Source organism: Rhinolophus hipposideros (assembly GCF_964194185.1).
Source record: "Rhinolophus hipposideros genome assembly, chromosome: 20".
Lineage (NCBI taxonomy): Eukaryota > Metazoa > Chordata > Mammalia > Chiroptera > Rhinolophidae > Rhinolophus > Rhinolophus hipposideros.
In genome coordinates, this window is record NC_138066.1 from 36,080,250 (window position 1) to 36,106,089 (window position 25,840).

Below are 25,840 nucleotides of genomic sequence, written 5' to 3' on the forward strand. Positions count from 1 at the left end.
TAGTCCAGCATCACTAGGGGGGTCACTCAGCCCTTCCCCCAGGGTCCTATCACTTCTAGGGTCACAAAACCACCCCTTCCCAGTCTCTGAGGGAGCTCCTTCAAATCTCCCTCCTCCCTGAGTCATCTGCTCATACCTCCAAAACTCTGGTCATTCGCCTCCAGGATGGCCCACCCTCACCCAGAGATCACCCCCAGATCAATTCTTCTTAATGCCAAAACTCAGGTTAGAAAACACCCAGGAGTTTCAGGGACACAAAGCAGACTTCTCTTCCCTGGAGTGAAGATGGGGTCACAAGAAACCAACATCACTTCATTCCTCTTCCTAATAACTCACCCTTCTAGGCTATCATTTATAGAACACCAACTATGTGCCAAACACGATGCTAAACTCATTACCTGCGTGAAATCATCTAATCCTCTATCAATGGTATATAGTAAGGGTTTCATTCCCCATTTTGTGAAAGAGGACCTTGCCCAAACTCTTCCAGGCTAGTCAGTGTAAGAGCCAGGACTCCAACCCAGGGTGTCTGATTCCAAAACTCTGGCTTTTAGGCAATTGTCCTAAAAAATTATCTTTCTTTAACCCCACCTGTGACTCTCCCTAGATGCTTCATTCATGCAGCCAAATGAATGAGCTGTTAAAACTGACACAGTCACTAGTCAGCTCTTTCCTAGCTCCAGGCAGTGAGCCCTACCCATCTCTGGAATCTTCACTATGCACTCAGGTGAGGTCCTCCCCTTACTCTTCCTTTTCCTGTCCCCCAAAGACAGGAAAAGACACTCCCCACCAAAGGAGGCTCTTACAATCCTGGCTCTTAATATGCATTTACTCACTGGATTCCCATAGCAACTCCAAGAACCAGCGTTCACCCTGCTTACTGGAAACAGAGGCTCTCCAAGATCACGAGCTAATGCAGAACAGAGCCTGGGTTAGAATCCAGTCAGTGTGTTCCCAAGCCTCTGAAAATGGCTTCATCATGGACGGAGAGTCACCACGCACAAGAGGTAGTCTCGCTCACACAGAGGTACCGTGAGCCTGCGCTGTGCCAGGCGCTGTTAGTGGCCTCACACGCGTTCTTCCCTCAAATCCTCACAACAAGCCCATGAGGGAGTTCCTGTCATTATGCCCACTTTTCAGGTGTGGAAAGATTGAAGATGATGATCAACTTGCCCTCCATCAACTAAGAGCAGGCAGGATGCTGACCCAGCTCAAGAGGCAAGGGCAGCTGGCACGGAGGGAGACAAAACTCTCAGTAAAGCATGAGCTCTTACTGGGTCCATGGACCTCCATTGATGAGCTTTAGGGGATCCATGAACCTCATGAATTGTATGCAAATGTGTGCATGGTTACTGAGGGGTAGGAAGAGAAGATCTATAGCTTCAGTGTCTTCTCAAAGAAATTCCTGATAACAATCCCTAGTGCAATGCCTGGCATGCAAAAGCCACTCGATAATATCTGGTGAATACATGAACAAAAGAACAAATAAATGAATGAGTGAGTGAATGAATGCATGTGCCTTCATGCCCTAGGAGCCACCACATGACTTGGCGCGTACCTCTATTTGTATCTTTTGAGATGGTGAAAGCCATCCAGGGACGTAAGCCCAATCCTCCCCCAGGCCCTTTCGCCCAGTCCCAGAGGCTACAGCCAGGTGCTATGATGAACTCCAAAGAGATGCTTCCTCCCCTTTCTTCCCACCTCCGCTACTGACGATGACCAGGCAGAGGCAGGAGTTGCACAACTCAGATAATAAACCTTTATTGAATGCCAAAGGGGGCAAGGGTGAGGCAGGGCTCCGGTGTGAAGTGCTTGGGGGATGGGAGAGGGGATCTCCCAGTGAGATCTGTGTCCACACGGGGAGGCTGCTTCCGAGGCCTGAGCAATGCTGAGCAGCCTTAGTTCTTGGTGCGAAGGACCTGCTCGTGGGTGGACACCACCTTGCCATCGTGCACATCCATGACCTTGGTGCGGATCTGACGACTGGAGGTCACTGGGGAGGAGGGGAGAGACGATGTTACCAGCAGTGGACAGGCAGTGAGGAAATCAGAAGTGGGGAGGCCAAGGAGATGAAGGGACTTAAATGAACTCTCTCCCTGCTGCCCTCTCCCCTGATTATCTCTTTATTCACAGCTCTTGCCCCAGCGCTAATATTATCAGTACATTTCTTTCAGATTAGGACTCCCTAAGGTCAGGAGTGGAGTCTGTGTCCTCAGAATGAGCCTCTAAGAACTCAGATAGGACTAGTTCAGTCCCATTTGTCCCAAATAGACCCAGATTGACCGACCCATGGAGGGCAGAGCCATGTCGAGCCCTGTCCATGGTACTGACCACCAGCACCATGAAGTGTGCCACAGACACTGGGTGACAAAAGTAAGAAATGGAAACCCCCAGCTTCTAGCCCTAAGGAGGGTTTAGAAAATGGTTTATAAGGGATAGTGGGTGAGGGAACTCTAGTTCAACCTCTGAGGAAACCCCTACCCAACTTTCTAGATCTGCTGGGAGACCAGGGGTGGTCCTGAGTCCAGGTTTGATGAGGAGGAAGGTCTTACCATCTCTGGACGACTGAGAGCCAGAGGAGAACTGGGAGGAGGAGAGACTGTGAAGACAGAAAGGGGAAGAATCATTAGAAACATGGTGAGGGGAGGGTGGGCAGTGAGTGAATAGTGGGAAGATGGACTGGGAGGGAGGGCAGGGCACTCACTGGGCGTCCTCTCCCTCTAGCAGGCGGCGGTAGGTGGCTATCTCCTGTTCCAGACGTGTCTTCACGTCCAGCAGGATCTTGTATTCCTGGTTCTGCTGCTCCATCTCGCAGCGCAGCTGGGCCAGCTGCTGCTCCACGCTACCGATCATCTCCTGGATCTGGGACAGCTGCATGCAGTAGCGGCCTTTGGTCTCCTCCAGGCTGTTCTCCAGGGATGCTTTCTGGGAGGGAGGGAAAGAGGCTCAGGAATCACTGAGTTGGCCATTCCCTTTCTCCTAGTCCTGAGCCCACCCCAGGCTTGGCAGCGCCCCCTACCATGCTGAGCTGGGACTGCAGCTCGATCTCCAGGTTCTGCACCGAGCGCCGGAGCTCGGAGATCTCGCTCTTGCCACTCTGCACCAGCTCGCTGTTGTTGGCCACCTCGCGGTTCAGCTCCTCTGTCTACAGGAAAGAAAATGTCATTTCACCCTGGAAGTTCCTGGAAGGCAGGTCTCCTGGGTCCCTTGCACCCTGAATGCCACCTACCTTGCTGAAGAACCAGTCCTCGGCATCCTTGCGGTTCTTCTCTGCTATCTTCTCGTATTGGTCGCGCATCTCGTTCAGGATGCGGCTCAGGTCCACACCAGGGGCGGCGTCCATCTCCACGTTGATGTCTCCGCCAACCTGGCCTCTCATGGAGTGCATCTCCTGCACGACCAAAGAAGAGCCCACAGTCAGGAGCCTCACTCTGGCAGCTGATTGGGATGCCCCAGTCAGAGGTATTCCTGGCCTGAATGTTGCCCTCGACAATCTCAATTCCAATTCTTCCCTCCCACTTTATCTTCTAAGCAGTCTTTTCCATTTAGCCCTCACCTCCTCGTGGTTCTTTCTCAGGTAGGCCAGCTCCTCCTTCAGGCTCTCGATCTGCATCTCCAGGTCGGCTCTGGCCAGGGTCAGCTCGTCCAGCACCCTGCGCAGGCCATTGGTGTCGGCCTCTACGCTCATACGCAGGTTCAGCTCCGTCTCATACCTGGAATGATCCGAGAAAAAAGGAATGAGACACCCCTCCTGACCACACTGAAGGCTTTGTTCTCTTCTCCCTGCAGCTTCTTCCCATAGCTGGCGCCTTTGAGTAGTTTAGGGAGCCAATCTTGAAAATGGCTCCATAAATGGCTGGACACAGGGCACATTGATTGCTCAGATCTGAACATTCCTGGGGGTGGGGCAGGGAATAAGGCAGTTCATCACGCTGCAGAATTCAGGGACAGGAGATGCTTCTAGTTCCAGCCAACCAATAGCACACAAGGCCTCTAAATATGACTACCTCCTAAACTTTAGGGGCCCATGGGGAAGTGGGAAGTGGCTCTCCCTAAAACAGTGGATCCCAAACCTAGCTGTGGGTCAGAATCACCCAGGTAGCCTGTTAAAAATAACTGAATCAGAACTCTGCGGGTGGGGCCCAAGAGTTTCACTTATATTTTTACAAGCACCCTAACGGGTTTTCACATGGCGACCTGGCACTCATCAGTGCTGTTTAGGGAACACTGCTCCAAAAATGCCCCACCCTGGGAAGACGGCATTCTCGCCCCCACTGCAAACTCACTTAGTGCGGAAGTCATCTGCAGCCAGGCGGGCATTGTCAATCTGCAGGAGGACATTGGCGTTGTCCACGGTGGCCGTGAGGATCTACAAAGGAAATGTCACACAGGTCATTGGTCAAATGGACATCCCGAGCCAGGCTTCGCTGCAGCTGGCATTAGGCTTTTGCTTTCATGCTTTTGCCTGAGTCCTCCCTCCTCCCCAAAAGACTTCGCCATAGCAACCTACAGGGTAATCTCTGGTCGTCCAGGTTTGACCCAGGACTTTGCTGACTTGTGGTCAGCAGAAGGGGTAGAAAACACCCTACCCTCAGAATCACAAGCTCTTGAGTTCTAATCCTGGTTTTACCACTGACTTGCTGTAAAACCTGAGACAGGTCTCAGGGCCTCAAATCCCCACCTACAGATGAGACCCAGTTCTCAATCTGAATTCCTTCTCTGCACAAGCCAGGCCTCCGGTCCTCCACAGGCACATACATTCCTTTTCAAACCAGCAGAGCATGGGACCTCAGATGAGGCTTTCCCAAAAGATGAGACCCAGTTGGCACAGGAGATTAGAAAAGCGGAAACAGAAGGAAAAAAAGATGATTGAACCCTGGATTAGCTGGAGTTCCCTCCCTAGTCATTTCATTTCCTTAATCCACACAAGGCATCAGAGCCAGACACCAATGGAAACAGAATCAGCAGGGAGGGCTTCTGGGGCGATGTGGGAGCAGGGAGCAGGGGACTAGAGTCAGATGACAAAAATTCCAGGTTCTCTCCTGCGCAGGGTCCATAGGGTGGGCCGCCAGTATGTCTGTGTGTTTTCTGTGCCCGCCTGGCTGTGGGGAGGGGCCAGCCAGTGCCAGGACTCATGGGCGGCAGCCACCCCAGCTCAGACTAATGAGCTAATGAACGGTTTGGGTGTCTAGCCTGGTCCCGTTACAGCCTTGCTCCTCCCCTGTGCTGGAGAAGGAACAGGTAGCTGCCTCCTGTACTGGCAGGTGGGGCACAAGTGTTCTAGCCTCGGCGCTGCAGTAATTTGCTATGTGCCTTTGGGCCAGTCACAGCGTCTCTCAAAGCTTCAACTTCTTCCTCTGTAAAATGTAAGGGTAGGAATTCCTGGTCTCACATGATCTGAATGCATGAGCAAGTCCATGGAAACCATCTTACCACTGACCAGCTCTGTCGGGGGCATCCAGGACCAGAGGAAAGGATCTGCCTTGTCTAAGAATCTAAAGGTGCCAATAGCTTGAGGCATCTAGTGCTCCAGGCTCAGGTAATGGAATGGCACCTCCTGCTGCCCAGTCCACACACCTTGTTCCTCAGCTCCTCGATGGTCTTGAAGTAGGGGCTGTAGTCCTTGGTCTCGGCGGGCCGCTGCCTCTGGTACCAGTCACGGATCTTCACCTCCAGGTCGGTGTTGGCCTCCTCCAGGGCGCGCACCTTGTCCAGGTAGGAGGCCAGGCGGTCGTTGAGGTTCTGCATGGTCACCTTCTCACTGCCTCCCACGAGCCCTTCACCACCAGCAAAGCCACCACCGAAACCACTACCCAAGCCACCGCCAAGACCACCACCCATGCCAGAACCCATAGCCCAACCATATCCTCCTCCAAAGCCGCTACCAAAGCCCCCACCTAAGCTGCTGCTGCTGCTGAAGCCGCCGCCATAGCCGCCCCCCAGTCCGCAGGACCCCCCGGAGGAGTAGCGAGCGGAGGAGACTGACAGGCCCCCGTAGGCGCTGGGGGCCCGGCAGGACCCTCCAGCCAGGACGGAGGACATGCGGCTGGAGCCACCGCCAATGCCACAGGAGCCCTTCATGGAGCCCGAGGAGGTGAACTGGCGGCTGCAGGTGGTCATGGTTCCGAGGAGGGAGGTGAGTGAGCAAGTGAGTCGGCAAAGAAAAGAAAGAGGTGCTCAGGTAAGTTGGAAAAGGATGTAGGTGCTTTATACTCATGAGTAGGGGGCGGGCCTGGCATTTTCCATTCCCCTTGGCTTTCACCACCCACAGGCCAGCGCCAACTCTCAGCCAGGTCCCTCCCCTCCTCCGCCTCATCATGTCTGTCATATTTTACTGGAAACTCATTGTTTGGGGTGTTTTGGGTTTCTTGTCCCGCCAGACGTGATTCACATGAGAAGGTGTGGGCCTGCAGGCTACACTTTCCCATCAGGCCCTGGGAGCTGTAGCCCTTAGGAACCGGCATGCTGGGATCAGCCAGGTAGCAGGGAGCAGGGCCTCTGCACCTTTAACTAGGTTGGCCTTTGACATTTACTTAGAGGAAGTCCACCACTGCAGGTGGCACCTGGCTGGAGACACACCAGCATGGCAAGGTCACGTCAGGCACAGAGATGCCCCCTCAATGTTACCATCTATAGAAAGAAATGAGACGGTCTTGGGGACCTCCCAGGTCTGACCTGCTGGGCTGTGTTAAGGAGCCTATCACATCCCTAGCCAGTCAGGTGGCTCAGGCTTCCGTCCTGACACCCCCATTGAAGAGAAATCCAGGCAGCTCTCCCTGCCCTTGGCAAAGATCCTAAGATTTCCCACACACCTGCAGATGAGCCCCTGGCGCTAGCTTCCCACTCTGGCTAATGCCAGATGGTGTCACAGGCACAGCCTGTGAGACACATTGGGAAAGAACATGCAGTCAACGAGTCCTGGCTCTGCCATTTACTCCTGTGTGGCCCAGGACCTGACAATTCTCTGAGCCTCAGTTTGCCCATCTGTAAAGCGGGAGTAATTACCATCTACCCTGCCTACTTGCGAGTCAGCTCCCAGAATCCAACTGGGCAGTGTATGTGAAAGAGTTTTGTAAGCTGACTGTGGCACAAAGCTGGTTAGCGTTTTTGTAGCCCAGTCTGGGCTCCAAGCATAGTACAGCACCACCCTTGGAACAAGCCTGGAAGAGCTTTTTTGCTTCCAGCCCCAGGTGTCTTCTCAGGCCCCCAGGACATCCCTGGTGGGAGGGGCTGGCTCAGACACCCATATTGGAGCCTCTTGTGGAGCTGACCCAAGGATTTGGGGGTGGAGGGGAGGAAATGTAATCACCTGGGAGTAGACTCAACAAGTCCCTGAATCCTGAGGCCCCAAGAGTCAGGGGACATTTCCAGGGGTCCACTTGGTTCTGCCTTGGAGGTTTGTGTATCAGGACCTCAGCTATCCTACATCTCCCAGACAACCTCCAAAGGCACCCCTCTGGCCACACCCTGCCTTCCTGCCAGCCCCTCAGCTCCACAGACCCCGGCAGGCACGTTGGGAAGATTCTGGTCGTGTCTGGGGCTGTCTAACAAGCACCATCTCCCCAGACAGGCCCCAACAGCCCCCGCTGGAGTCTCCAACTCTCTTTGCTCTTCAGAGGATCAACTGCTCCCAGAAGAAAAGTGGAGCCTCCTTCTCCCCCAACCCTCACTGCCATCAGAGCAGACGTCAGGGAGTCCCTGCCCCCACCAAGTTTAGGAGCTCAGAAGACAATGCTGAGACAGACACTTGAGGTTGTGGGCTCCCCAAATCTGCTGCTCCAAGAACTCACAAGGATGTGAGTAAGCAAGGGCCCCACCCCTGACAAACACTCTTAATCTTCCAGAAGGCCGTCCCCCACCCGAACCAACCCTACAATTCCCCAGTGAGAGACAGCAGGCACTTTGGCTGAGGGACAAATTCTTTTGATAGGAGACATATTGCTATCAGCTGTGGGTTGGGGAGTGGGTGCTCACCAGAAAAAGAAAGCAACATCGAGAGGGACCCAAGGAGCAAAAGTGGGTGCAGAGCCCAATACCGGCTTTCTCTGTGCTGCCCACCACCTTGTCTCCCTGCAAGAAACACCCTGGAGCATGGACACAGGAAAAGCTTTCCTTCCCCCCTTATCTGATTCATGGAACTCAAAAGAGGCTCCCTCCTTGGCTCCCTCCAAGGGGAATTCCAAAAAATAAAGAGGGTAGGGCACCAATGACATATAAACGCATGCACACAATCTAAGGAGAGAATTTTGCCAGCCCTCCTCACCCCCACAGACCCTGGAACCCCAGCGTGGAATACAAGTCTGATCTTTTCCCCCAACCTGGGATTAGGACCATGGCTCAGATCCTGAGGCCAACCCCCCTTTTCCTGCAGACATGGAACTAGGCACCAATGGCCCAGCGTGGTTCTTGTGACATTTTGAGGAAAGGCAGCTTTCTGGGGCAGCAGGGGTTAATGGGATGGGGGGTGGTCTGTGGGCGCCTGGAATACCCCACCTCTGGATTCCTAGGCCGGCTTTGTATGAATGCCATTACCTGACCCTCCTCCAGTTGCCCCAGGAAGGAGGGGTAAAGGAGGAGTCTGGGGAGGTGCCGCTTGTAGTTGGTGAGTCTCCCAGCACCAGCCTGTGGGGGAACTGATACCAATCCACACACATAAATCAGCAGGGCCAGGCAGCCGCCCCTCAGAGCCTACATTGTGTGCTAAGGACCAGGCAGGGTGCCAGGGGATGGGATTCTAAGGAAGGAGGGGACCTCAGGATATCCCTGTCTCAGGAGGGAGGCACAGCCCCCCGCCCTCGGAGCTCAGTCTAATGGAAGAGACTGTCCCTGCCCTTAGGAAGCCCCCAGCCTGAGAGGGAAAGAGGATACACTTCAAAATTACTTAAGATATGAACAAACATAAGAAAAGTGCAATTGGGGCAGTCAGTTGGCTCACTGATCATAACACCAAGGTTGCCGCTTCGAGTCCCACATGGACCAGTGAGCTGCGCCCCCCACAACTAGATTGAAAAACAACAACTTAATGACATTCTGGGAAAACACACTGTTCCCCAGTAGTCCCCAATTGAAAAAAAAAGTGCAATCCATATGTATTTGTTTCCTGGGGTTGCCATAACAAGTGACCACAAACTTGGTGGTTTAAAACAACAGAAAGTTATTCTCTCACAGTTCTGGAGGCCAGAAGTCTGCAATCAGGGCGTTGGCAGTGCCACATTCCCTGTGAAGGCGCTCGGGGAGATTCCTTCTTACTCTTCCGGCTTCTGGTGGTTCCTTACGGTCCTTGGTTTGTGGCAGCAAACCTCCAGTCTCTGCTTCCGTCTTCCCACGGCTTCCATCTCTGTCTCTATGTGTCCTTTTCTATCTCTGATAAGGACCCTCATTGGATCTACTGCCCAGCCTAATCCAGTATGATCTCATCTCAATTCTTACATTACATCTGCAAAGACCTGTTTTCAAATAAGGTCACCTTCTGAGGTTCCCAGTGGACATGAATTGGAGGGGAACACTATTCAACCCATTATCACCATCTAACAGACTGGCAGCTATCCACGTTGCAAAGGCAGTGGTGAAAACATGGTGGAGAGACAGTATGCTGAAATGTGGGCATGGCCACTCTGGAAGGCTTCTGGGAACATTTAGTTCAAAAATATAAGGGAGTCGGCAGCAGGAAGGCACAGAATTCTCAGGTCTCTGGTCCAGACTTCTCACCACTCAATTTCTCTGGTTCCTTCACAGATAGAAAACTGCTCTGGAGAAATCTTTTTTTTTTTAATTTAACTTTTAACTTGAAATAATTTTAGACTTTCAGATAAAGTTGCAAAAGTAGTACAGAGTTCATGTGCATTCTTCACCCAGCTTCCCCTAATATGAGCCTATCACATTAACGTTGTACAATGATCAAAACCAATAAGTTAGGGGCCAGCCTGGTGGCTCAGGCGGTTAGAGCTCCATGCTCCTAACTCCGAAGGCTGCCGGTTCGATTCCCACATAGGCCAGTGGGTTCTCAACCACAAGGCTGCCGGTTCAATTCCTCGAGTCCTGCAAGGGATGATTGGCTCCGCCCCCTGCAACTAAGATTGAACACGGCACCTTGAGCTGAGTTGCCAAGGAGCTCCCGAATGGCTCAGTTTGTCGGAGTGCGTCCTCTCAACCACAAGGCTGCCAGTTCGACTCCCACAAGGGATGGTGGGCTGCACCCCCGGCAACTGGACCTGGAGCTGAGCTGCGCCCTCCACAACTAAGATTGAAAGGACAACAACTTGACTTGGAAAAAAGTCCTGGAAGTACACACTGTTCCCCAATAAAGTCCTGTTCCCCTTCCCCAATTAAAAAAAAATCTAAAATAAAAAAAAAACAATAAGTTAACATTGACCCAATGTTATAAATTAACTGCAGATTTGATTCAAATGTCTCTAGTTTTTCCATTAATGGTCCTTTTCTGTTGTACGATTCAATCCAGGATTCCACATTCCATTAGTTGTCATGTCTCCCAAGTCTCCTCCCATCTGTGACAGCTCCTCAGTCTTTCCTTGTCTTCCATGACCTTGACACTTTTGAAGAGTACTGGTCAGTAGCTATTTTGCAGAATACCCCTCAGTTTAGGTTTTCCTGACATTTTCTCATCATCAGATTGAGGTTATGCATTTTGGCAAGAAAAGAACAGAAATGATGTTGTGCCCTTCTCAGTGCATGCTCTCAGGCATGTAAGACTCATGAACACGTCACGTTAACCTTGTCCATGGGCTAAGGTGGTGTTTGCTAGATTTCTCCACTGTAATGTTACTATTTTTCCCATTGAAATTAATAAATACTTTGAGGAAGACATTCTGAGACTATGCAACTACCCTATTTCTCCTTAAACTTTCACCCACTAGTATTCACATCTGTCAGTGGAGGGGAAGAGCTCTTGACGCCCAACGGCCTCATTTGCCTGGACCCCTTGAAGGAATCTGGCTCTTAGGAGAGACTTGGAGGGGAGGGGTGTCCAGGCCCAAGAAAAACTCTTTCTTCGTCTGCTGTCTAGCCCCAAAGCCAAACTGGGCCTGCTCAAATCCTCTCTGTGCCCTAAGTCACTCCCACGCAAGCTTCCCTTAAAGAGATACCATCTTTTTCTAATCATTGATGTCTAGAGTCTTTTACTAGGCCTCTGTCAGCCCCAGGGGAATGGAGGGGCAGTCGGTGTCTTCCCTATGTCACAGGTAGGAAGTCTGAGATCCAGAGAGGCTCATAGTCAAGTGACTAGTTGGATCCCTCTGTGATTCTCAGACTCCCAGGGTCTTCCCAGGGCTGACCTTCTCCTCTCTTCCTGGCAGAGTCCTGAATCCCCTGCCTTTTCTTCCCTGTTCCTCCATACTCTCCCCTTCCCAGCCCCCTTCACTTTGTTCATCCCTCTCCCCACCAAGTCCCAGCCACCTGTGTGTAGCCAGGGTAGAGTCTCCTAGGGCTGAGGGCTGTCACTTGTAGAGACAGTGGGCTGGGGCCTGGCTCACCTCTGCTGCCAGAAAGGTAGGACTAGCATGGGGGCTGGGAGCAGGCAGGATTGCAAGCACAGCAGGCAGTCGGGAGCCTGGAGCACCTCCCTGAGGCTCTGGGTCCCCTTTCCCCTAGAAAGCTCTGCCACCCGCTGGTTTCCCAAGCCAGCCTGCCCATCTGGGCCCAGTGTCCTTGTGAAAGCCTGGGCTGACACAACAGATGGGTTGAGCCAAGCCCATGGCCTTATCTGAGCCTGCCGGCTGCTGGGGCTGACAGAGCAGAGACTGACCAGCCCACATTATAGATGCAGAAGGTTCAGAGGTCGAAGAAATTCCCAAGGTCCACAGCAAGGAAGCTGCTCAGCCAGGATTCAACCCCAGCTCTGCCTGACTCTCTAGTGACAGGTCCCTTCCTGCTAGAGGGGCCCCAAAAGTCAGAGCCAAAAAGGGCCTCCACCGTCATGTAGACCAGCTTCAACTTTATAGATGGGGCAACTGAGGCCCAGAATGGGGAAGGCTCATGTCCAAAGTCACAGAGCAGAGGAGCCTACTTTGAAAGTGCAAAATGTTTAGCAAATATCACCCAAGAAGCTGAGCTAGGCAGGGTGAGAATATGCAGGGTGAAAGAGCTGTGCCTGAAGCCCAGAGTCTCGCTCAGGTTGTTAAGAACATAAAAGGTTAGATGGCCAAAGGCCAGCAACAGACAGGTTCACTAACTCCCTATAGCATCCTGTTCAGAGAAAGGAAGGCTTCAGTTCTCCAGCCATTTCCCCATGATGTCCACTGTAAACTGAGCTCCATCCCCAATAGCCCAGTCCCATCGCTGACCCCTATGTCCCCACTCATCTCCCAGCCTCTGCCTAAATTTCCACTTCTGTCCTCTCTTCCTGCCCAAACCCCTCGTGTTCTTTAAGGCCAAGCACAGATTTAAGTTCAGCACAGATTTAAGATATGATTTCTGCAGACTGTGTGGCATAAAGTAGATACTCAATAAGGGACAAAAGAGAGGGAGGGAGAGTAAAAGGGGAGGAAGAGAGAAACGGGAAGATGGTAAGAGAATGTAAAAGAATGAATGAGTGGATGGACAGATGGAGGGAGAGAAAAATGGAGGGTGGATAGATGGTGGGTGGGTAGGTAGATGAGCAAGTGGGTGCAGGATGGATGAAACACAGAGAAAGGGCAGTGATCCCAGGGTGGCAAACATCCTAGAGGAGTTCTTAACTGAGTCGATGCTAAGCAAGCCAAGGAAGTGAGGGAGGACGTCCCATTTGCTCAGGGAAGCACCTGAGCAGAGACAGAGGCAGGCGGTCTGCAGGAAACTGCAAGCATCTAAGCATTGCTGGAGCTCACAGCTGATGGCTGGATCTGCCTGATGGAACTGAGAGCAGAGGCCTGGTGACAAAGGTCATGCTGAGGAGCTCAGACTTTATCCTAACAACACTGGGGGCACTGAGGGTTCTCAGCTAGGGAGCAACACTCTCAGGGGTGTTTTACAAAGGCCACTCTGGTGTCCATGTGGAACATACTTTGGAAGAAGGGCAGAAAAGGGAAAGAAGATGTTGCCTTGCCATTATCCAGGTAAGGAATGAAATTGACCTCTCTTCTCCCAAAGTCCCACCCATCACCTCAGATGATCTGGCTTTCCCCCTTCTCAGCCCTCCCACTCACTGCCTCCAGGATCTGTGCACCCCCCCCCCACCTTATAGCTTAACCACAGTGCCTTCAGGGTCACAAAGTGTCTCTCCAGTAGTAGGTGCTCAGCATGTTAATTTACTGTAATTACTCTGGTCTGATGGAAGAGACACAGCCTTTGCCCTTGGGGATGTCCAGTCTGAGGAGAGGGCAAATGAGCCTAGAGCTTTCTCTGCTCCGTGGCGAGGGGAGCCTGGAGCCGAAAAGCCACCAGGTGGAGTGGGTAGCACGTGGAAGATTTCTAGGAAAGGTTGCTTTTGACTCAGGTTTTAAAAGAAGGAAGAGCTCCGGATGGGTGGAGTGGGGAGAGGGCATTCCCAGAAAGGGCGTGGCTATGGGAACTCCAACACCAGGGGTTGTGTCTCAAGGACAGTCAGCACCTGGGACACAGAATGGCTGTGTCAGGAGTCCTGTGCTAATGGGGTGGCAGGACAGAGGGAAAGAGAAAGAAGGGAGAGGAGTCCTCAGGAAGTTCCAGGGAGAAAAGGAGTGCTTTCCACCGTCAGAGGTTGGGATGCAGATTCAGCCTCAGCCTGACACTACGTGGGATCCGGGAAGCAGCAGGGCCTCCCAAATCAGTCAGCCGGCTCCCCACTCAGCAGCCATGTGACCTTGGCCAAGTCACACAGCTTTCCAAGCCTGTTTCCTATCAAATGGGCAAAATAACAGTTACTACCTCGCAGGATTAGGGAGAGGAACAGACAATTCACGGCATGGTGCTCAGCACATTGTAAACCTCTGGTAAAAATCTCCTTTAAATTAAGCGCTAGAGTTTGACCGATGGGGGGCAGAGGTGAGCTCAAATGGAGAACAGACATCAACCGTCAGGACAAGATAGAGCAAAGAAGAGAGAGGAGTCCAGGAAAGGGCTGGGGCGTTGCAGTGACAGACAGGAGGGAGGCCTCACAAGAGCTGCTGAGGCCAAGGTGATGAGCTGGTGAGTCTGTGAGGGCCTAGCCAGGGTGGAGTCTTTGGGAACAGGTAGGCCTGGAAGCCCTGCTGAGGAAGAGTCAGCAGGATGGTTTGGGTGTGAGGGGAGAAGTCGTGGGAGCTGCCAGCAGCACCCCCATTCTGAGGTTGGAGGCCCAGCATTGCCTCCGCTGGCCTGGAAGTGAGAGAGATGGGGAAACAGCAGCTCAGGTATCCAATAAGGTCCCAAAGCCGGCGGAAACCCCCCCACCCCCACCCCACGTCACTCAGCATGACCCATGGCACGGCTGAAGATAACAGTGAAACAAGAGACCCCTGCCTAACTTCAGTCATTCATCCGGGATGTGAGTGACTTCTATGCCGAATCAGAGAGAAGATTTCAAATACTGAAAGGGTATTTTCAGTATTTTCTTACATTTTTTGCCATTCACAATGCAATGACTATAGACATAGTACACTTTTAAGAAAAATCTGCATTATTTTGAACATATTTTTCTTATATGTTTAAGTCTAGACTTAAAAAAGTCTAGACTTCAATCAATAGAGCCCTGATTTGTAGCCATTTCTGTGGTATAAACACCCCACCGCTTACCTAGAGGAGGAAGAAAGGGAGGGGAGGCATCAGTGAGTCAAGGCCGGGCTGCCTGGGAGGAGCTTGGCCACCACGGGCTCTGCCCACCCTGCACACACTTGAGACACCTCTAGGAGAAGGAGGACAAAGAGTGTCATGCCCTGCGTAGGTGCTGAACGTCTGTGTCTCAGCTCCTGATTGGTCACTGTACCCCATCCCCAGCCCAGCACACCTGGCACAGAGCAGCCTGTAAGGGGATGTGGGCTGAGTTCACTCAGCTCCTGCAGGAACTCACCTTCTCTGCAACCTGACTCAAGTCAAACAAGGCCAAGGATCTGCTCATCTGGAAGTCTTGCATGGAGGTGCCATGGGGGAAGGAGAGTGTTCTGACTTCCCACCTACCAGTCATGCACCCTTGGGCAAGTTGTTCAGCCTCCCTGAGACTCAGTTTTCTGACCTGTAAAATAGGATGAGTGCCTTGCAGGGAGATAGCGAGGAGTTGGCCAAGAGCAGGTAGAGAGGAGGGGTTTGCTCCAGGTCAGTCTTAGCAGGCAGGACACAGCTGCCTGTCCCTGCCGCAAGAATCAGATAAGATAATTACAGGTCAGGCTGCTTTGAAAACTGTCAAAGGGAGAGGGAAGAAGCAAACAAACATTTATTGGGTGCCTACGGTTTGCTTTGTCTACCTTTTTATCTTCTTTAATCCTCACATGAACCCCTTCAGGTAAATAAAACTAAAGTAAGGCCACCACGGGCTCTGCCCACCCTGCACACACTTGAGACACCTCTAGGAGAAGGAGGACAAAGAGTGCCATGCCCGGACTCTAAATTTGCCATAGAGGAATCTGAGACGCAGAGAGATAAATCGATCGGCCCGACGTCATGCTCAAAGGTCAACCCCAGCTTGGCCTCTTGCTTCCCTCCATTATTCCACACTACCTTCTGCAAGGGATTATGATCTTACTTCAGTTTTATTTTTCTCTTCTTTTGTGATAGCTTTTAATTTGTAAAGTCATATTACGGTATTATCTAAATGTAAAATGAATTAAAAATCTATTATATGGTATGTTGCATGCTAACTAACATGGATAAACCTCAAGGACATTATGCTAAGGGAAATAAGCCAGTCACAAAAAGGATAAATCTGGGTATGATTCCACCCAGATGAAGTACGTAAAGTAGTCAAATTCATAGAAACAGAAAGCAGAAAATTGGTTACCAAGGACTGGGGAGAGGGAGAAGAGGGAATTCAAGTTTAGTGGGTATAGTTTCCATGTTACAAGATGAAAAAGTTCTACAGATTTGTTGCAGAACAACATGAATATACTTAACTGTACACTTAAAAATTATTAAAATGGTAAAAAAAGATCTATTATATAGCAATATAAAATTGACAGTCCAGGATAGTAGTGGGTGCAAATCTGTTTCTAACTAGGAAGCTAATGTGATATTTAACAAATTAACTGATTCTTTGGTTTTTAATTTTTTGTTTATTTTCTTTGTTCATATACACACATACACAATTTTATGTATATGTATAAATATGTGTGAACTCCTTTTTCTTTTCCTTTTTTTTGGATCTCCTTTTCCCAACTATACCACCCCTCTACCCACATCAGCCTCCCACCCTACACCCAAGGTAAATCCATGCTAATAAATTCATGTGTACCCTTTCATATTTTTGGTGCTCGTAAAACTATATACACACACATGCATGTATATAAATATGGGTCTGGTCCTTGTTTATTCACACATGTGGGATCAATATCTTACGTGTGCTTTCCGCGTTGTGCATTTCCTTTTCCCCAGTACCTTGAGGAATTGTTTCTTGCCATCTGACATAGCTCCAATTTATTGATTGTGATGGCTGTTTAATATTTCATGGTATGAGTGAACCGCTATTTACTTGACTGTACACTTCTGAGAGGTAGTCACTTTGTTTTCCGTTTTCAGTTACTATAAATAATGCAGCAATAAATATCCTTGCACATATGTCCTTTTGTACTGGTTTTTTATATCTATGAACTTATTCGTTTAATAATAAAGCCCCTTAAATATTTGAAAATCATCTGTATTATGTACCCACACGAAATGAGGCTGGAAGGGAGCCTGGGAGAATAAACACCCTGGGGACAGAACAGTGGATGAATGTTTTTATTTTTTACATTTCCATTTATGTTGTTACACTATTCGTGTGGCGGATAAAAGCTGGAAAGACCAAAACGTATCTACAGAGGGTGCCGAAATAATGTATACACATTTTAAGAAAGGAAAACTGTATTAAAATTGTAATACTCAATATACAACGATAACAAAAGATGAATACAAGTCACGTTTGACTTCTGCAGTTACAAGAGGTGCTCATAGTGGTTACCATCAACGTCCAGACACTTCTGATTATAGCGAACGACTGCTTGAGTAACGTTGACCAAAATGTCTACTAGTTTACATTTTTTTGGCACCCCCAGTATTTTATGTGTAATAATCCTATGATTGCAGGAAAAATAGGAAACCTTGGATCCCACCAATGGGTTAACAGGGAGCCAAGTCAGAAATAGACGCTCCCAAATAGCCATCTTTGCTTTAACATCCCTTGATCTGCTCCTTCAGTGGTCCTGGACAATTGGGGACTGGAGGACACAAAGTTCTATCAGGCCATGGGGGTGAAAACACAGCACATCAGCATGGAAGGCCACATAAATAGCTGTTCATGCTCCACGCCTCGGCTCTCGCACACCTGGCTTATCCCTCCATGGCTCAAGAAAATACTCGCTTTCTCTTCCATGGCAGTTCATCAATACAATGGGGACTGCCTTGGACCAACATGACGAGAGGCACACGGAATCCAAAAAAGCCTATCCTCAAGAAACTTGCTTCTGAGATGCTTCCATGGAGGCCAGAAAGAGCAGAGGCCTCTATACCAAACACGTGGTTTGACTCCACAAGTCTTTATTGAGTGTCCCTTGCAGGCTGGGTGCTATCTAAGGATTGTGGAAGACAAGCAAAACAGAAAGCTTCATTCATGTTTATGTTTCAGGGAGCTATCAGAGGCCTTAAACAAGCACCAGCAGTGGGAAGGCAAACATGAGAAATCCCTTATCTCAGACTCGAAGAGGGACGCTGTGTTTTTTATAGCTCTCAGAAACAATGGAACCAAAGAAAGCAAAACCTTACGAGCTTACCACTAATTCATTTACATCAGCAGATACACTTTATAAGCTATCATTAATTCTCACTCCAGCCATTGTTTTAGCACTTTATGCAATTATCTGAAACAATATTCCACAAACTTTGACACTAACTCAAGCATAAAGAATCTGAGGGTGTGTTCAAAGTAGACAAATTACAAGGAACACTGGAGAGCATTCAATCTCCCCATCTTGTTGCCAGGCCAGCCAATAGCAAAATGCAATCTGATCTGGGTCTTAAATCTTAGCCTGAGAAATCCAGGCAGCAAGGCATTTCCAGACAGAAAAGCTGGTTCCCTTATTAAAAGGGAAGCTTACATTGCTGCTTCAATACTGTCCTTCTTTAAAGAGGTTCGTGTTTTGTGTCTACAGGATACAGCAATGAACAGAAGAAACGTGGTTCCTGTTCTCAGGGACTTTTCATAACTAGCTGGGAGACCCCCAATAAAGTTTTTTCCCCCTTAATTATTTGGGACATCAGTTTCCACATCTTTCCAATGGAGGCCTTTCTCATGGAGCTTCCTGAGGGTCCATTGTTGGGTGGTATGGACTCTGAAGCCACTGGCACGACAGCTTTGTTACAATTACTCCCCACACCCAAGCAGAGGGTACTTTATATCCTCTGTTCCAACCGAACAATTCATGAGCAGGTGCTCCAGCTCCAGAGTTTTAGTAACCCAGGCCAGGACTACATTTCAGTATAAGGGTGCTTCCAGAACTTCAGCTTTAAAAGTGACAGATAAATCAATTTAAAAAAGAAACTTTAAAAGATAATACTCGAAGTCAGTGAGCATGTTTTGAAATAGGCATTCCCATTCCCTGCTGGCAAAATATAGAAACTGGTACGACTCCTCTGTAAACCAACTTGGCAACACAAATCAAGAATCTTAAAGCATCCATTATCTGTTCACCTAGTCATTCTTTTGGGAATCTAGCCTAAGGAAATAAATGCAAAATATTTGTAAAACTTTTACACAGAAAGATGTTTATTGCCACATTATTTTAAATGGCAACTAAACAAACAAACAAACAAACCCAGTGGAAACAGCATTAAAAATGTACAGTGAGGAGCAGCTGGTTGGCTCAGTTGGTTAGAGCACAGTGCTTATAACACCCAGGTTGCTGGTTCGATTCCCACATGGGCCAGTGAGCTGTGCCCTTCACAACTAGAGTGAAAATGACTTGACTTGGAGCTGAGCTGCACCCTCCACAACTAGACTGAAAAAAAAATGACAACTTGACTTGGAGCTGACAGATCCTGGAAAAACACACTCTTCCCCAACATTCCCCAATAAAGAAAATACACAGTGGTACCCGCCCCCCTTATCCTCAAGTTTCACTTTCCATGCTTTCAGGTGCCCACTGTCAACCAGTCCAAAAATATTAAATTGAAAATTTCAGAAATAAACAATTCATAAGTTTTAAATTGTACACCTTTCTGAGTAGCGGGATTGAATCGCTTGCCATCCTGCTCCATCCTGCCCAGGACAAGAGTCATACCTTTGTGCAACATATCCACACTGTATACACTACCCATCATCTCAGTTATCAGATCATCCATCGTGTTATCACAGTTCTTGTGTGCAAATGACCCTTATTTTATTTAATAATGGCCCCAAAGCACAAGAATCGTGATGCCGGCAATTCAGATATGACAAAGAAAGCTGTAAACTTTATTATAGGTATGTATGTATAGGAAAAAATATAGTATATATAGTTTGTTACTATCTGCAGTTTTAGGCTTCCACTAGGTCTTGAATGTATTCCCTGCAGATAAGGTGGACCACTATATACCACTTTTAATAACACAAGGAAGTGCTGTTCTTATAATATTGATAAAAACTGGATGCAAAATGATATAGACATCCAGTGTGATTTTGGTTATGTTTTATATACTAAATAGAAGAATTATTAAAGCCATGATTAATAGGCTCAAAGAGATAAGAGAAAATATTCTGTCTTGACACAAGAACAAGAGACTATAAAAAGAAGTAACCAGAGCTATAAAGTATTACAAATATATCAGATTTTTTAAAATTCTAAATGATAAGATTAGATGACAAAATTTAGGGAAATCTCAGAAAGTATAAAAAAGACAAGTTAGGGAAAGTAGAATGAAATACATAGGAAAAGAGGGGTTCCAGTATAAGAGAAAATGGAGACGAGAAAACCATCAAATAAATATTCAAGAAAATTTCCCAGAACTGAAGAGCATGAGTTTCCACATTAGAAGATTCTGTTATGTGTCCAATATAAGAGGTGAAGACACAGCCACATCAAGGCAGAACACCTGCTAGAGAGAAAGAGAAGAATCCAAAAGTTCTGGGGAAAGGGATGAAAATAGGATAGTATGAAAGATCTAGAATCAAAACAGCATTAGACTTGTTAATAGCAACAATGGATGCCCGGAAACAGTGCAAAAATACCTTTAAAATGCTGAGAGAATATCATAGAATTCCCTAGAATTTCATACCCAGCCGAACTATCAGTCAAGAGTGAGGGGGCACTAACCATGTTTTCAGATATAAAAGGTCTACAAATCCCTCATAAGTCTATGTGCTTCACTAAAATGAAGGTGGGGGGAAGGAAAAAGGAAGATGTGGGACCCAGGAAACAAGGGCTGTAACACAGAAAAATATGCCCAAGATGACAGTGAAGGGAGTTTCCAGGGTGACAGCAGGCCTAGAGAGCATCCAGACAAACTGAAGCAGGAGGACAGAGCGCTCCAGGAGGGACAGCTTTGAGAAGATGAAATTGATGGCATATGCAGTGTTTAATATAATAAGAGGATATTTATACTTGTGGCAGTGAATGAGAGAATAAATTAGTGATAGGTACATAGAAAACCTAAACAAATTGAAAAATATATATGTATTCCAAGGAAATTTAATATAGTATAAAACATGATTTGACTGTGAATAATATTTAAATAGTCATAATAATATAAATATTAAATATTTCTCTAATGAAAATATAAATATATTAAAAGGATAGGAAAAAGTGAAGGGGGCAACGCTGTATAAGAGAGCTAAGTCCCCATCCTTTAGAGCAGGAAGTCAAGTGATTTAAAAGTAAAACTGGTTGTATACAACTGTTATTTGGGGGGGAGGGGGAAGAGGCAAATGCCAAAAGTAACAACTAAGAGTTAAAAGTAGGAGGTGGGAATGGAGGCACAGGACACAAATTAGGATGGATCTTTTTCCTAACAAGTCTTACTATGTTGTACATACATAACCTTCATATTTTTCATGACAAATTTATATACGGGAGGTATCCATGGCAAGTGACAGGTGTGGAACACTGCAATTAGTCCGGTATGCCTGACTCATGGAGTGCCAGGCAGGGAAGGGCGGGAAGGTACCAAAGCAGGTTGAGAAGGAAGTGCCGAGTATCAGAGGGGAAAGGGAACGTCATAGGTGGTTCAGCATCAGACTCCTGGTCACATCCTTGTTCTCGATCTTGACCACATTCTTGTTAGAAAGGTCATTAGGCAGAAATGGGCATAGGAGAGATGGACAGTAAGGGGTCCCAGTGAGTAGGCTGTGGCCAGGTCTGAGGAGAGGGGAAGCAGGACGGAATGTGGTGGTGGTGGTGGGGATAGAGCACACAGGTGACAGATATTTCCTAGGGGACTCATCACACTCGACTCACAGGCTGAGGGGAATGAAGAAGAGGAAGAAGGTGACAGGAGTGATGAGGAACAGGTTAGGAGAAGAAAGGTTCTAACCATGGGTACCATCCCCAAGGCACAAGGCTCTCCCTTCCACCATCCAACACAAAAATCGTGTGCAAATGTTAGGAGCCAAAGGGGAGAGCTAATAGCTCAAGCTTTGGAGTCTGGGTTAAAATACCTAAAAAGTTAGAGTAGTATAAAAGATAGGCCTGGACTTTGTAGCCACACAGCCTTGAGTGTAAACCACAGTTGTGCCACTTACAATGTGTGTTCATGTCTTCATGCAAGTTACTTCACCTCTCTGAATCCCAGGGTTGTCTCCATTCCAGAATGGGCCTGACCACACCCACCTCACAGAGTTACCAGGAGGGTCTAAGAATCTCTGTGCAATGCCTCACACGGTGTCTGTCAACACGTATGAGCTCCCTCCTATTTTGTGTCCCACCTCCCACTCCCGCAATGGCTTGGAGGTCTTCCAAGAAGACTCTACAAACTCTTCTGAGCCTTGCTCTTTCTGGCATCTTTCAGGCTGTGAGGTCCCAGAAGGTTCCTGAGAGGCACTGTCAACTCCTCTCCCTTCAGTTCAACAACAGAGACCACACAGGTTTGCATTAACCAGAAAATCAGCTTTATTAGCCTACCACCAGCAGAGAGGGAGGGGAGACAGCTGGGAACTGTGCTGGAAGAACAGGGGCCTGACCGGTGCCTGCAGGAGGTGAGGCCGGTGGGTGGGCAGGAGGACATGGGAGAGGCAGATCAGTGCTTGGAAGTCTGACCCTGGCTAAAGCTGGACGAGCCCTGCTCCTTGAGGATGGGCCGGGTCTGGCGGCCGGAGGAAGACGAGGAGGAGGAGAAGACTGTGGGAGAGAAAAGAGGAGGTGAGAAGAGCTCTGGAAGCAAAGTTAGTCCAACACAGGGAGAAGGGAGGTCTGGGGGCTCTGGCATGCCCGGGACCCTCAGGAGACTTACCATCTCTGGAAGAATAAGCTTGGCCGGATGTGTGCTGGGAGGAGGAGAGGCTGTGGGGGAGAAAAGGCAGAGCAGTGAGATGAGCTGGGAGCAGCACTGGGCTGAAGGGTCTGTGGGGCAGAACCGGGGGGCCAGGCACTTACTGGGCATCCTCGCCCTCCAGCAGGCGGCGGTAGGTGGCTATCTCCTGTTCCAGACGTGTCTTCACATCCAGCAAGATCTGGTACTCTTGGCTCTGCTGCTCCATCTCGCAGCGTAGCTGGGACAGCTGCTCCTCCACGCTGCTAATCAGCCCCTGGATCTGGGACAGCTGCATGCAGTAGCGGCCTTTGGTCTCCTCCAGGCTACCCTCCAGGGATGCTTTCTGTGAGTGGGGAAAGAAAAAGAGAGTCAACAGAGATGGTCACTGCTATCCCTCCAGGTCTCTGGGTATGTTTCCTGTGAGGTATGTAGATTTTAACCCCAAATGGGCTACTTATAAGCCAGACACCATGGAGAAAAGTGATTCCACCATTCTGGGCCTTAATTTCTCTATCTATGTATTATAATAGGTATAACGATCCCCTCAGTTCCATTCCTGGGGGAAAAAGAGGTGGGATTGTATTGTGGCCATTACTGATGACTTGGGGGCTGCGGCGGGCCAGGTCCTTCATACCATGCTGAGCTGGGACTGCAGTTCAATCTCCAGGCCCTGGAGCACCCTCCGGAGCTCGGTCACTTCACTGCGGCCACTCTGCACCAGTTCGCTGTTAGAGGCCACTTCTTTGTTCAGCTCCTCTGTCTGAGACAGGAAAGAAGAGCAAGTGTGAGGCACTGCAGAGGCGCCCCCTGGCTGGGAAGTCCTGCAGGCAGGCTGAGGACCCCAGACTCACCTTGCTCAGGAACCAGGCCTCGGCTTCTCTGCGGTTCTTCTCTGCTATCTGCTCGTACTGGTCACGCATCTCATTCAGGGTGCGGCTCAGGTCCACGCCCGGGGCGGCGTCCATCTCCACATTGATGTCCCCCCCTGTCTGACCCCGCAGGGCTAGCATCTCCTAGGAAGGGATGGCGGGAAGTGGTCGCTCAGCTGGCCCCTTTCCTGACCCAGGTGCATCTTCGATCCCCTTGAACCACCCTCCCACTGCCAAAGCTAGCAGCGACCTCACCTCCTCGTGGTTCTTTCTCAGGTAGGCCAGCTCCTCCTTCAGGTTCTCGATCTGCATCTCCAGGTCGGCTCTGGCCAGGGTCAGCTCGTCCAGCACCCTGCGCAGGCCGTTGATGTCGGCCTCCACGCTCTGGCGCAGGGCCAGCTCATGCTCATACCTGGCAGGACAGAGGTCAGTGTACCAGGTGCGTCCTGCCGGTGCTCCTGAATGGACGGCCCCACTGCTCACCCCCGCCCTATACTCTCTGCCCTCTGCCCACCACAGGCTGCTTACTTGGTCCTGAAGTCATCGGCTGCCAGCCTGGCATTGTCAATCTGCAGAATGGGCTGAGCATTCTCGATGGTGGCTGCAATGATCTGCACAGGGGATAAAGAACAGGGTCAGCCAAGATCCTGCTACTCAGGGGTGAAGAGCACCGAGGGGAGAAAGGAGCTCTCTCAAGTTTGGGGGTCACCTAGCAGGCAGCTCAGGTCCTGGGTTTCCCCAGCCAGCCTGGGGTGCTTTCTCCAGCCAGCTCAGCGTGTGTAGGGGATGCAGACTGCCTCTCCCACCAATCCCTCCTGGGCCCCAGGCTGAGAGAAGCTGAGGGGGCAGTGCAAAGAATGCTTGCAGGGCATAAGAAAGTCAGAGGTCCTGGCCCAGCTCAGACACCTAGATGCTGAAAACGGACCCTCTACCACCAATTCTCTGAGTGGCCCTTGGCCACTCCCCCAAGGCTGGCCTCAGTCTCCCTGTTTATAAAATGGAGATGTTAGCAAGTGCTTTTCTAAGGGCCACTGCAGCCATGACTTCTTTCAATGCTCCAGCCATCAGAGCCACCCCCATATCCCGCACACCTTGTTCCTCAGCTCCTCGATGGTCTTGAAGTAGGGGCTGTAGTCCTTGGTCTCGCTGGGCCGCTGCCTCTGGTACCAGTCACGGATCTTCACCTCCAGGTCGGTGTTGGCCTCCTCCAGGGCGCGCACCTTGTCCAGGTAGGAGGCCAGGCGGTCGTTGAGGTTCTGCATGGTGATCTTCTCGTTGCCGGAGAGGAGGCCGCCCTCGCCACCACCAAAACCAGCGCCAAAGCCACCGCCGAAGCCACCACCGATGCCAGCACCAAAGCCACCACATCCTCCTCCAAAGCCGCTACCCAGGCCCCCACCAAAGCTGCTGCTGCTGCTGAAGCCGCCGCCATAGCCGCCCCCCAGTCCGCAGGACCCCCCGGAGGAGTAGCGAGCGGAGGAGACTGACAGGCCCCCGTAGGCGCTGGGGGCCCGGCAGGACCCTCCAGCCAGGACGGAGGACATGCGGCTGGAGCCACCGCCAAGGCCACAGGAGCCCTTCATGGAGCCCGAGGAGGTGAACTGGCGGCTGCAGGTGGTCATGGTGCCGAGGAGGGAGGTGAGTGAGCGAGTGAGTCGGCGGAGAGAAGAGAAAGGTACTCAGGAAGGCTGGAAGGATGCTGGGGCTCCCTCAAACTCCAGGCACCTTTATATACACCTGGGAAAGGTGGAGTCCTCTTAACTGCTGACTCTGAGTTCCTATCTAGATTTCATCACTGCAGGTCCCGTCCAACTCCCCACTCCACATTACTCAGCCCAGGGTCTACTCACTTCGCTGTGCTGCTCAGAGTTCCCACCCAGCTTTGGGGGGTGTGGAGTGGAGAGAAAATACACAAAAACGAGTCAGTCGTGACTCAGGCTGGGCGGCAGGAATCTGGCTCCTGTTCCTGGAGCCCGAGGGACCAGCAGGGCTTTGGCACAAGTGGCTTTGTGGCAGCTGCGTCCCCAGGCAGTGAGTCAGCCCATGGAAGGACTCCCTGCCCCACGGTGACAGCCATGGCTGAAATGGCCTCAGTGATACCATCCCAGGACTGTCTCAGGGTACAACCATGGGGATCCTACATGCCTGGCTCTGACAGGAGAGCTGAGTTCATGGTCTCACTCTGCTTTGCTCACTGTGTGACCTGAAGCCTCTCACCTACCCTCTCTGAGCCTACTTTCCCTCAGTAAAGTGACAAGCCTGGATCTTGGAGTCCTTTCTATTTAATAGTTATAATAATTCTACGACTCTCTTTCCCTTACTTTCCCGAACCCCGGTTTTGGAGGCTGCCTTTGAGCCTCAGAACTTCCAGAAATGGTGTGAACCATGGAACCAGCATGCACTGCGGAGCCAGACAGGTGGTGGCTTGAATTTCACTCTGCCCCTTACAAGCTGCA

General features: G+C 50.0%; 1 protein-coding gene across 1 annotated transcript; it reads right to left on the minus strand.

The window, feature by feature from the left end:
* Window positions 1–1,858: 1,858 nt before the first annotated feature.
* On the minus strand, window positions 1,859–25,006 carry LOC308488362 (uncharacterized protein; the record flags this gene model as incomplete). Its single annotated transcript, XM_081028027.1, has 17 exons — window positions 1,859–1,993; window positions 2,553–2,599; window positions 2,705–2,925; window positions 3,020–3,145; window positions 3,230–3,391; window positions 3,557–3,713; window positions 4,287–4,369; window positions 5,578–6,176; window positions 6,392–6,465; window positions 22,289–22,382; window positions 22,495–22,544; window positions 22,638–22,858; window positions 23,150–23,275; window positions 23,367–23,528; window positions 23,640–23,796; window positions 23,913–23,995; window positions 24,476–25,006. The coding sequence occupies 17 exons, from the start codon at window positions 25,004–25,006 to the stop codon at window positions 1,899–1,901; spliced, it is 2,988 nt and encodes a 995-aa protein (XP_080884153.1). The 3' UTR covers window positions 1,859–1,898.
* Window positions 25,007–25,840: the final 834 nt, after the last annotated feature.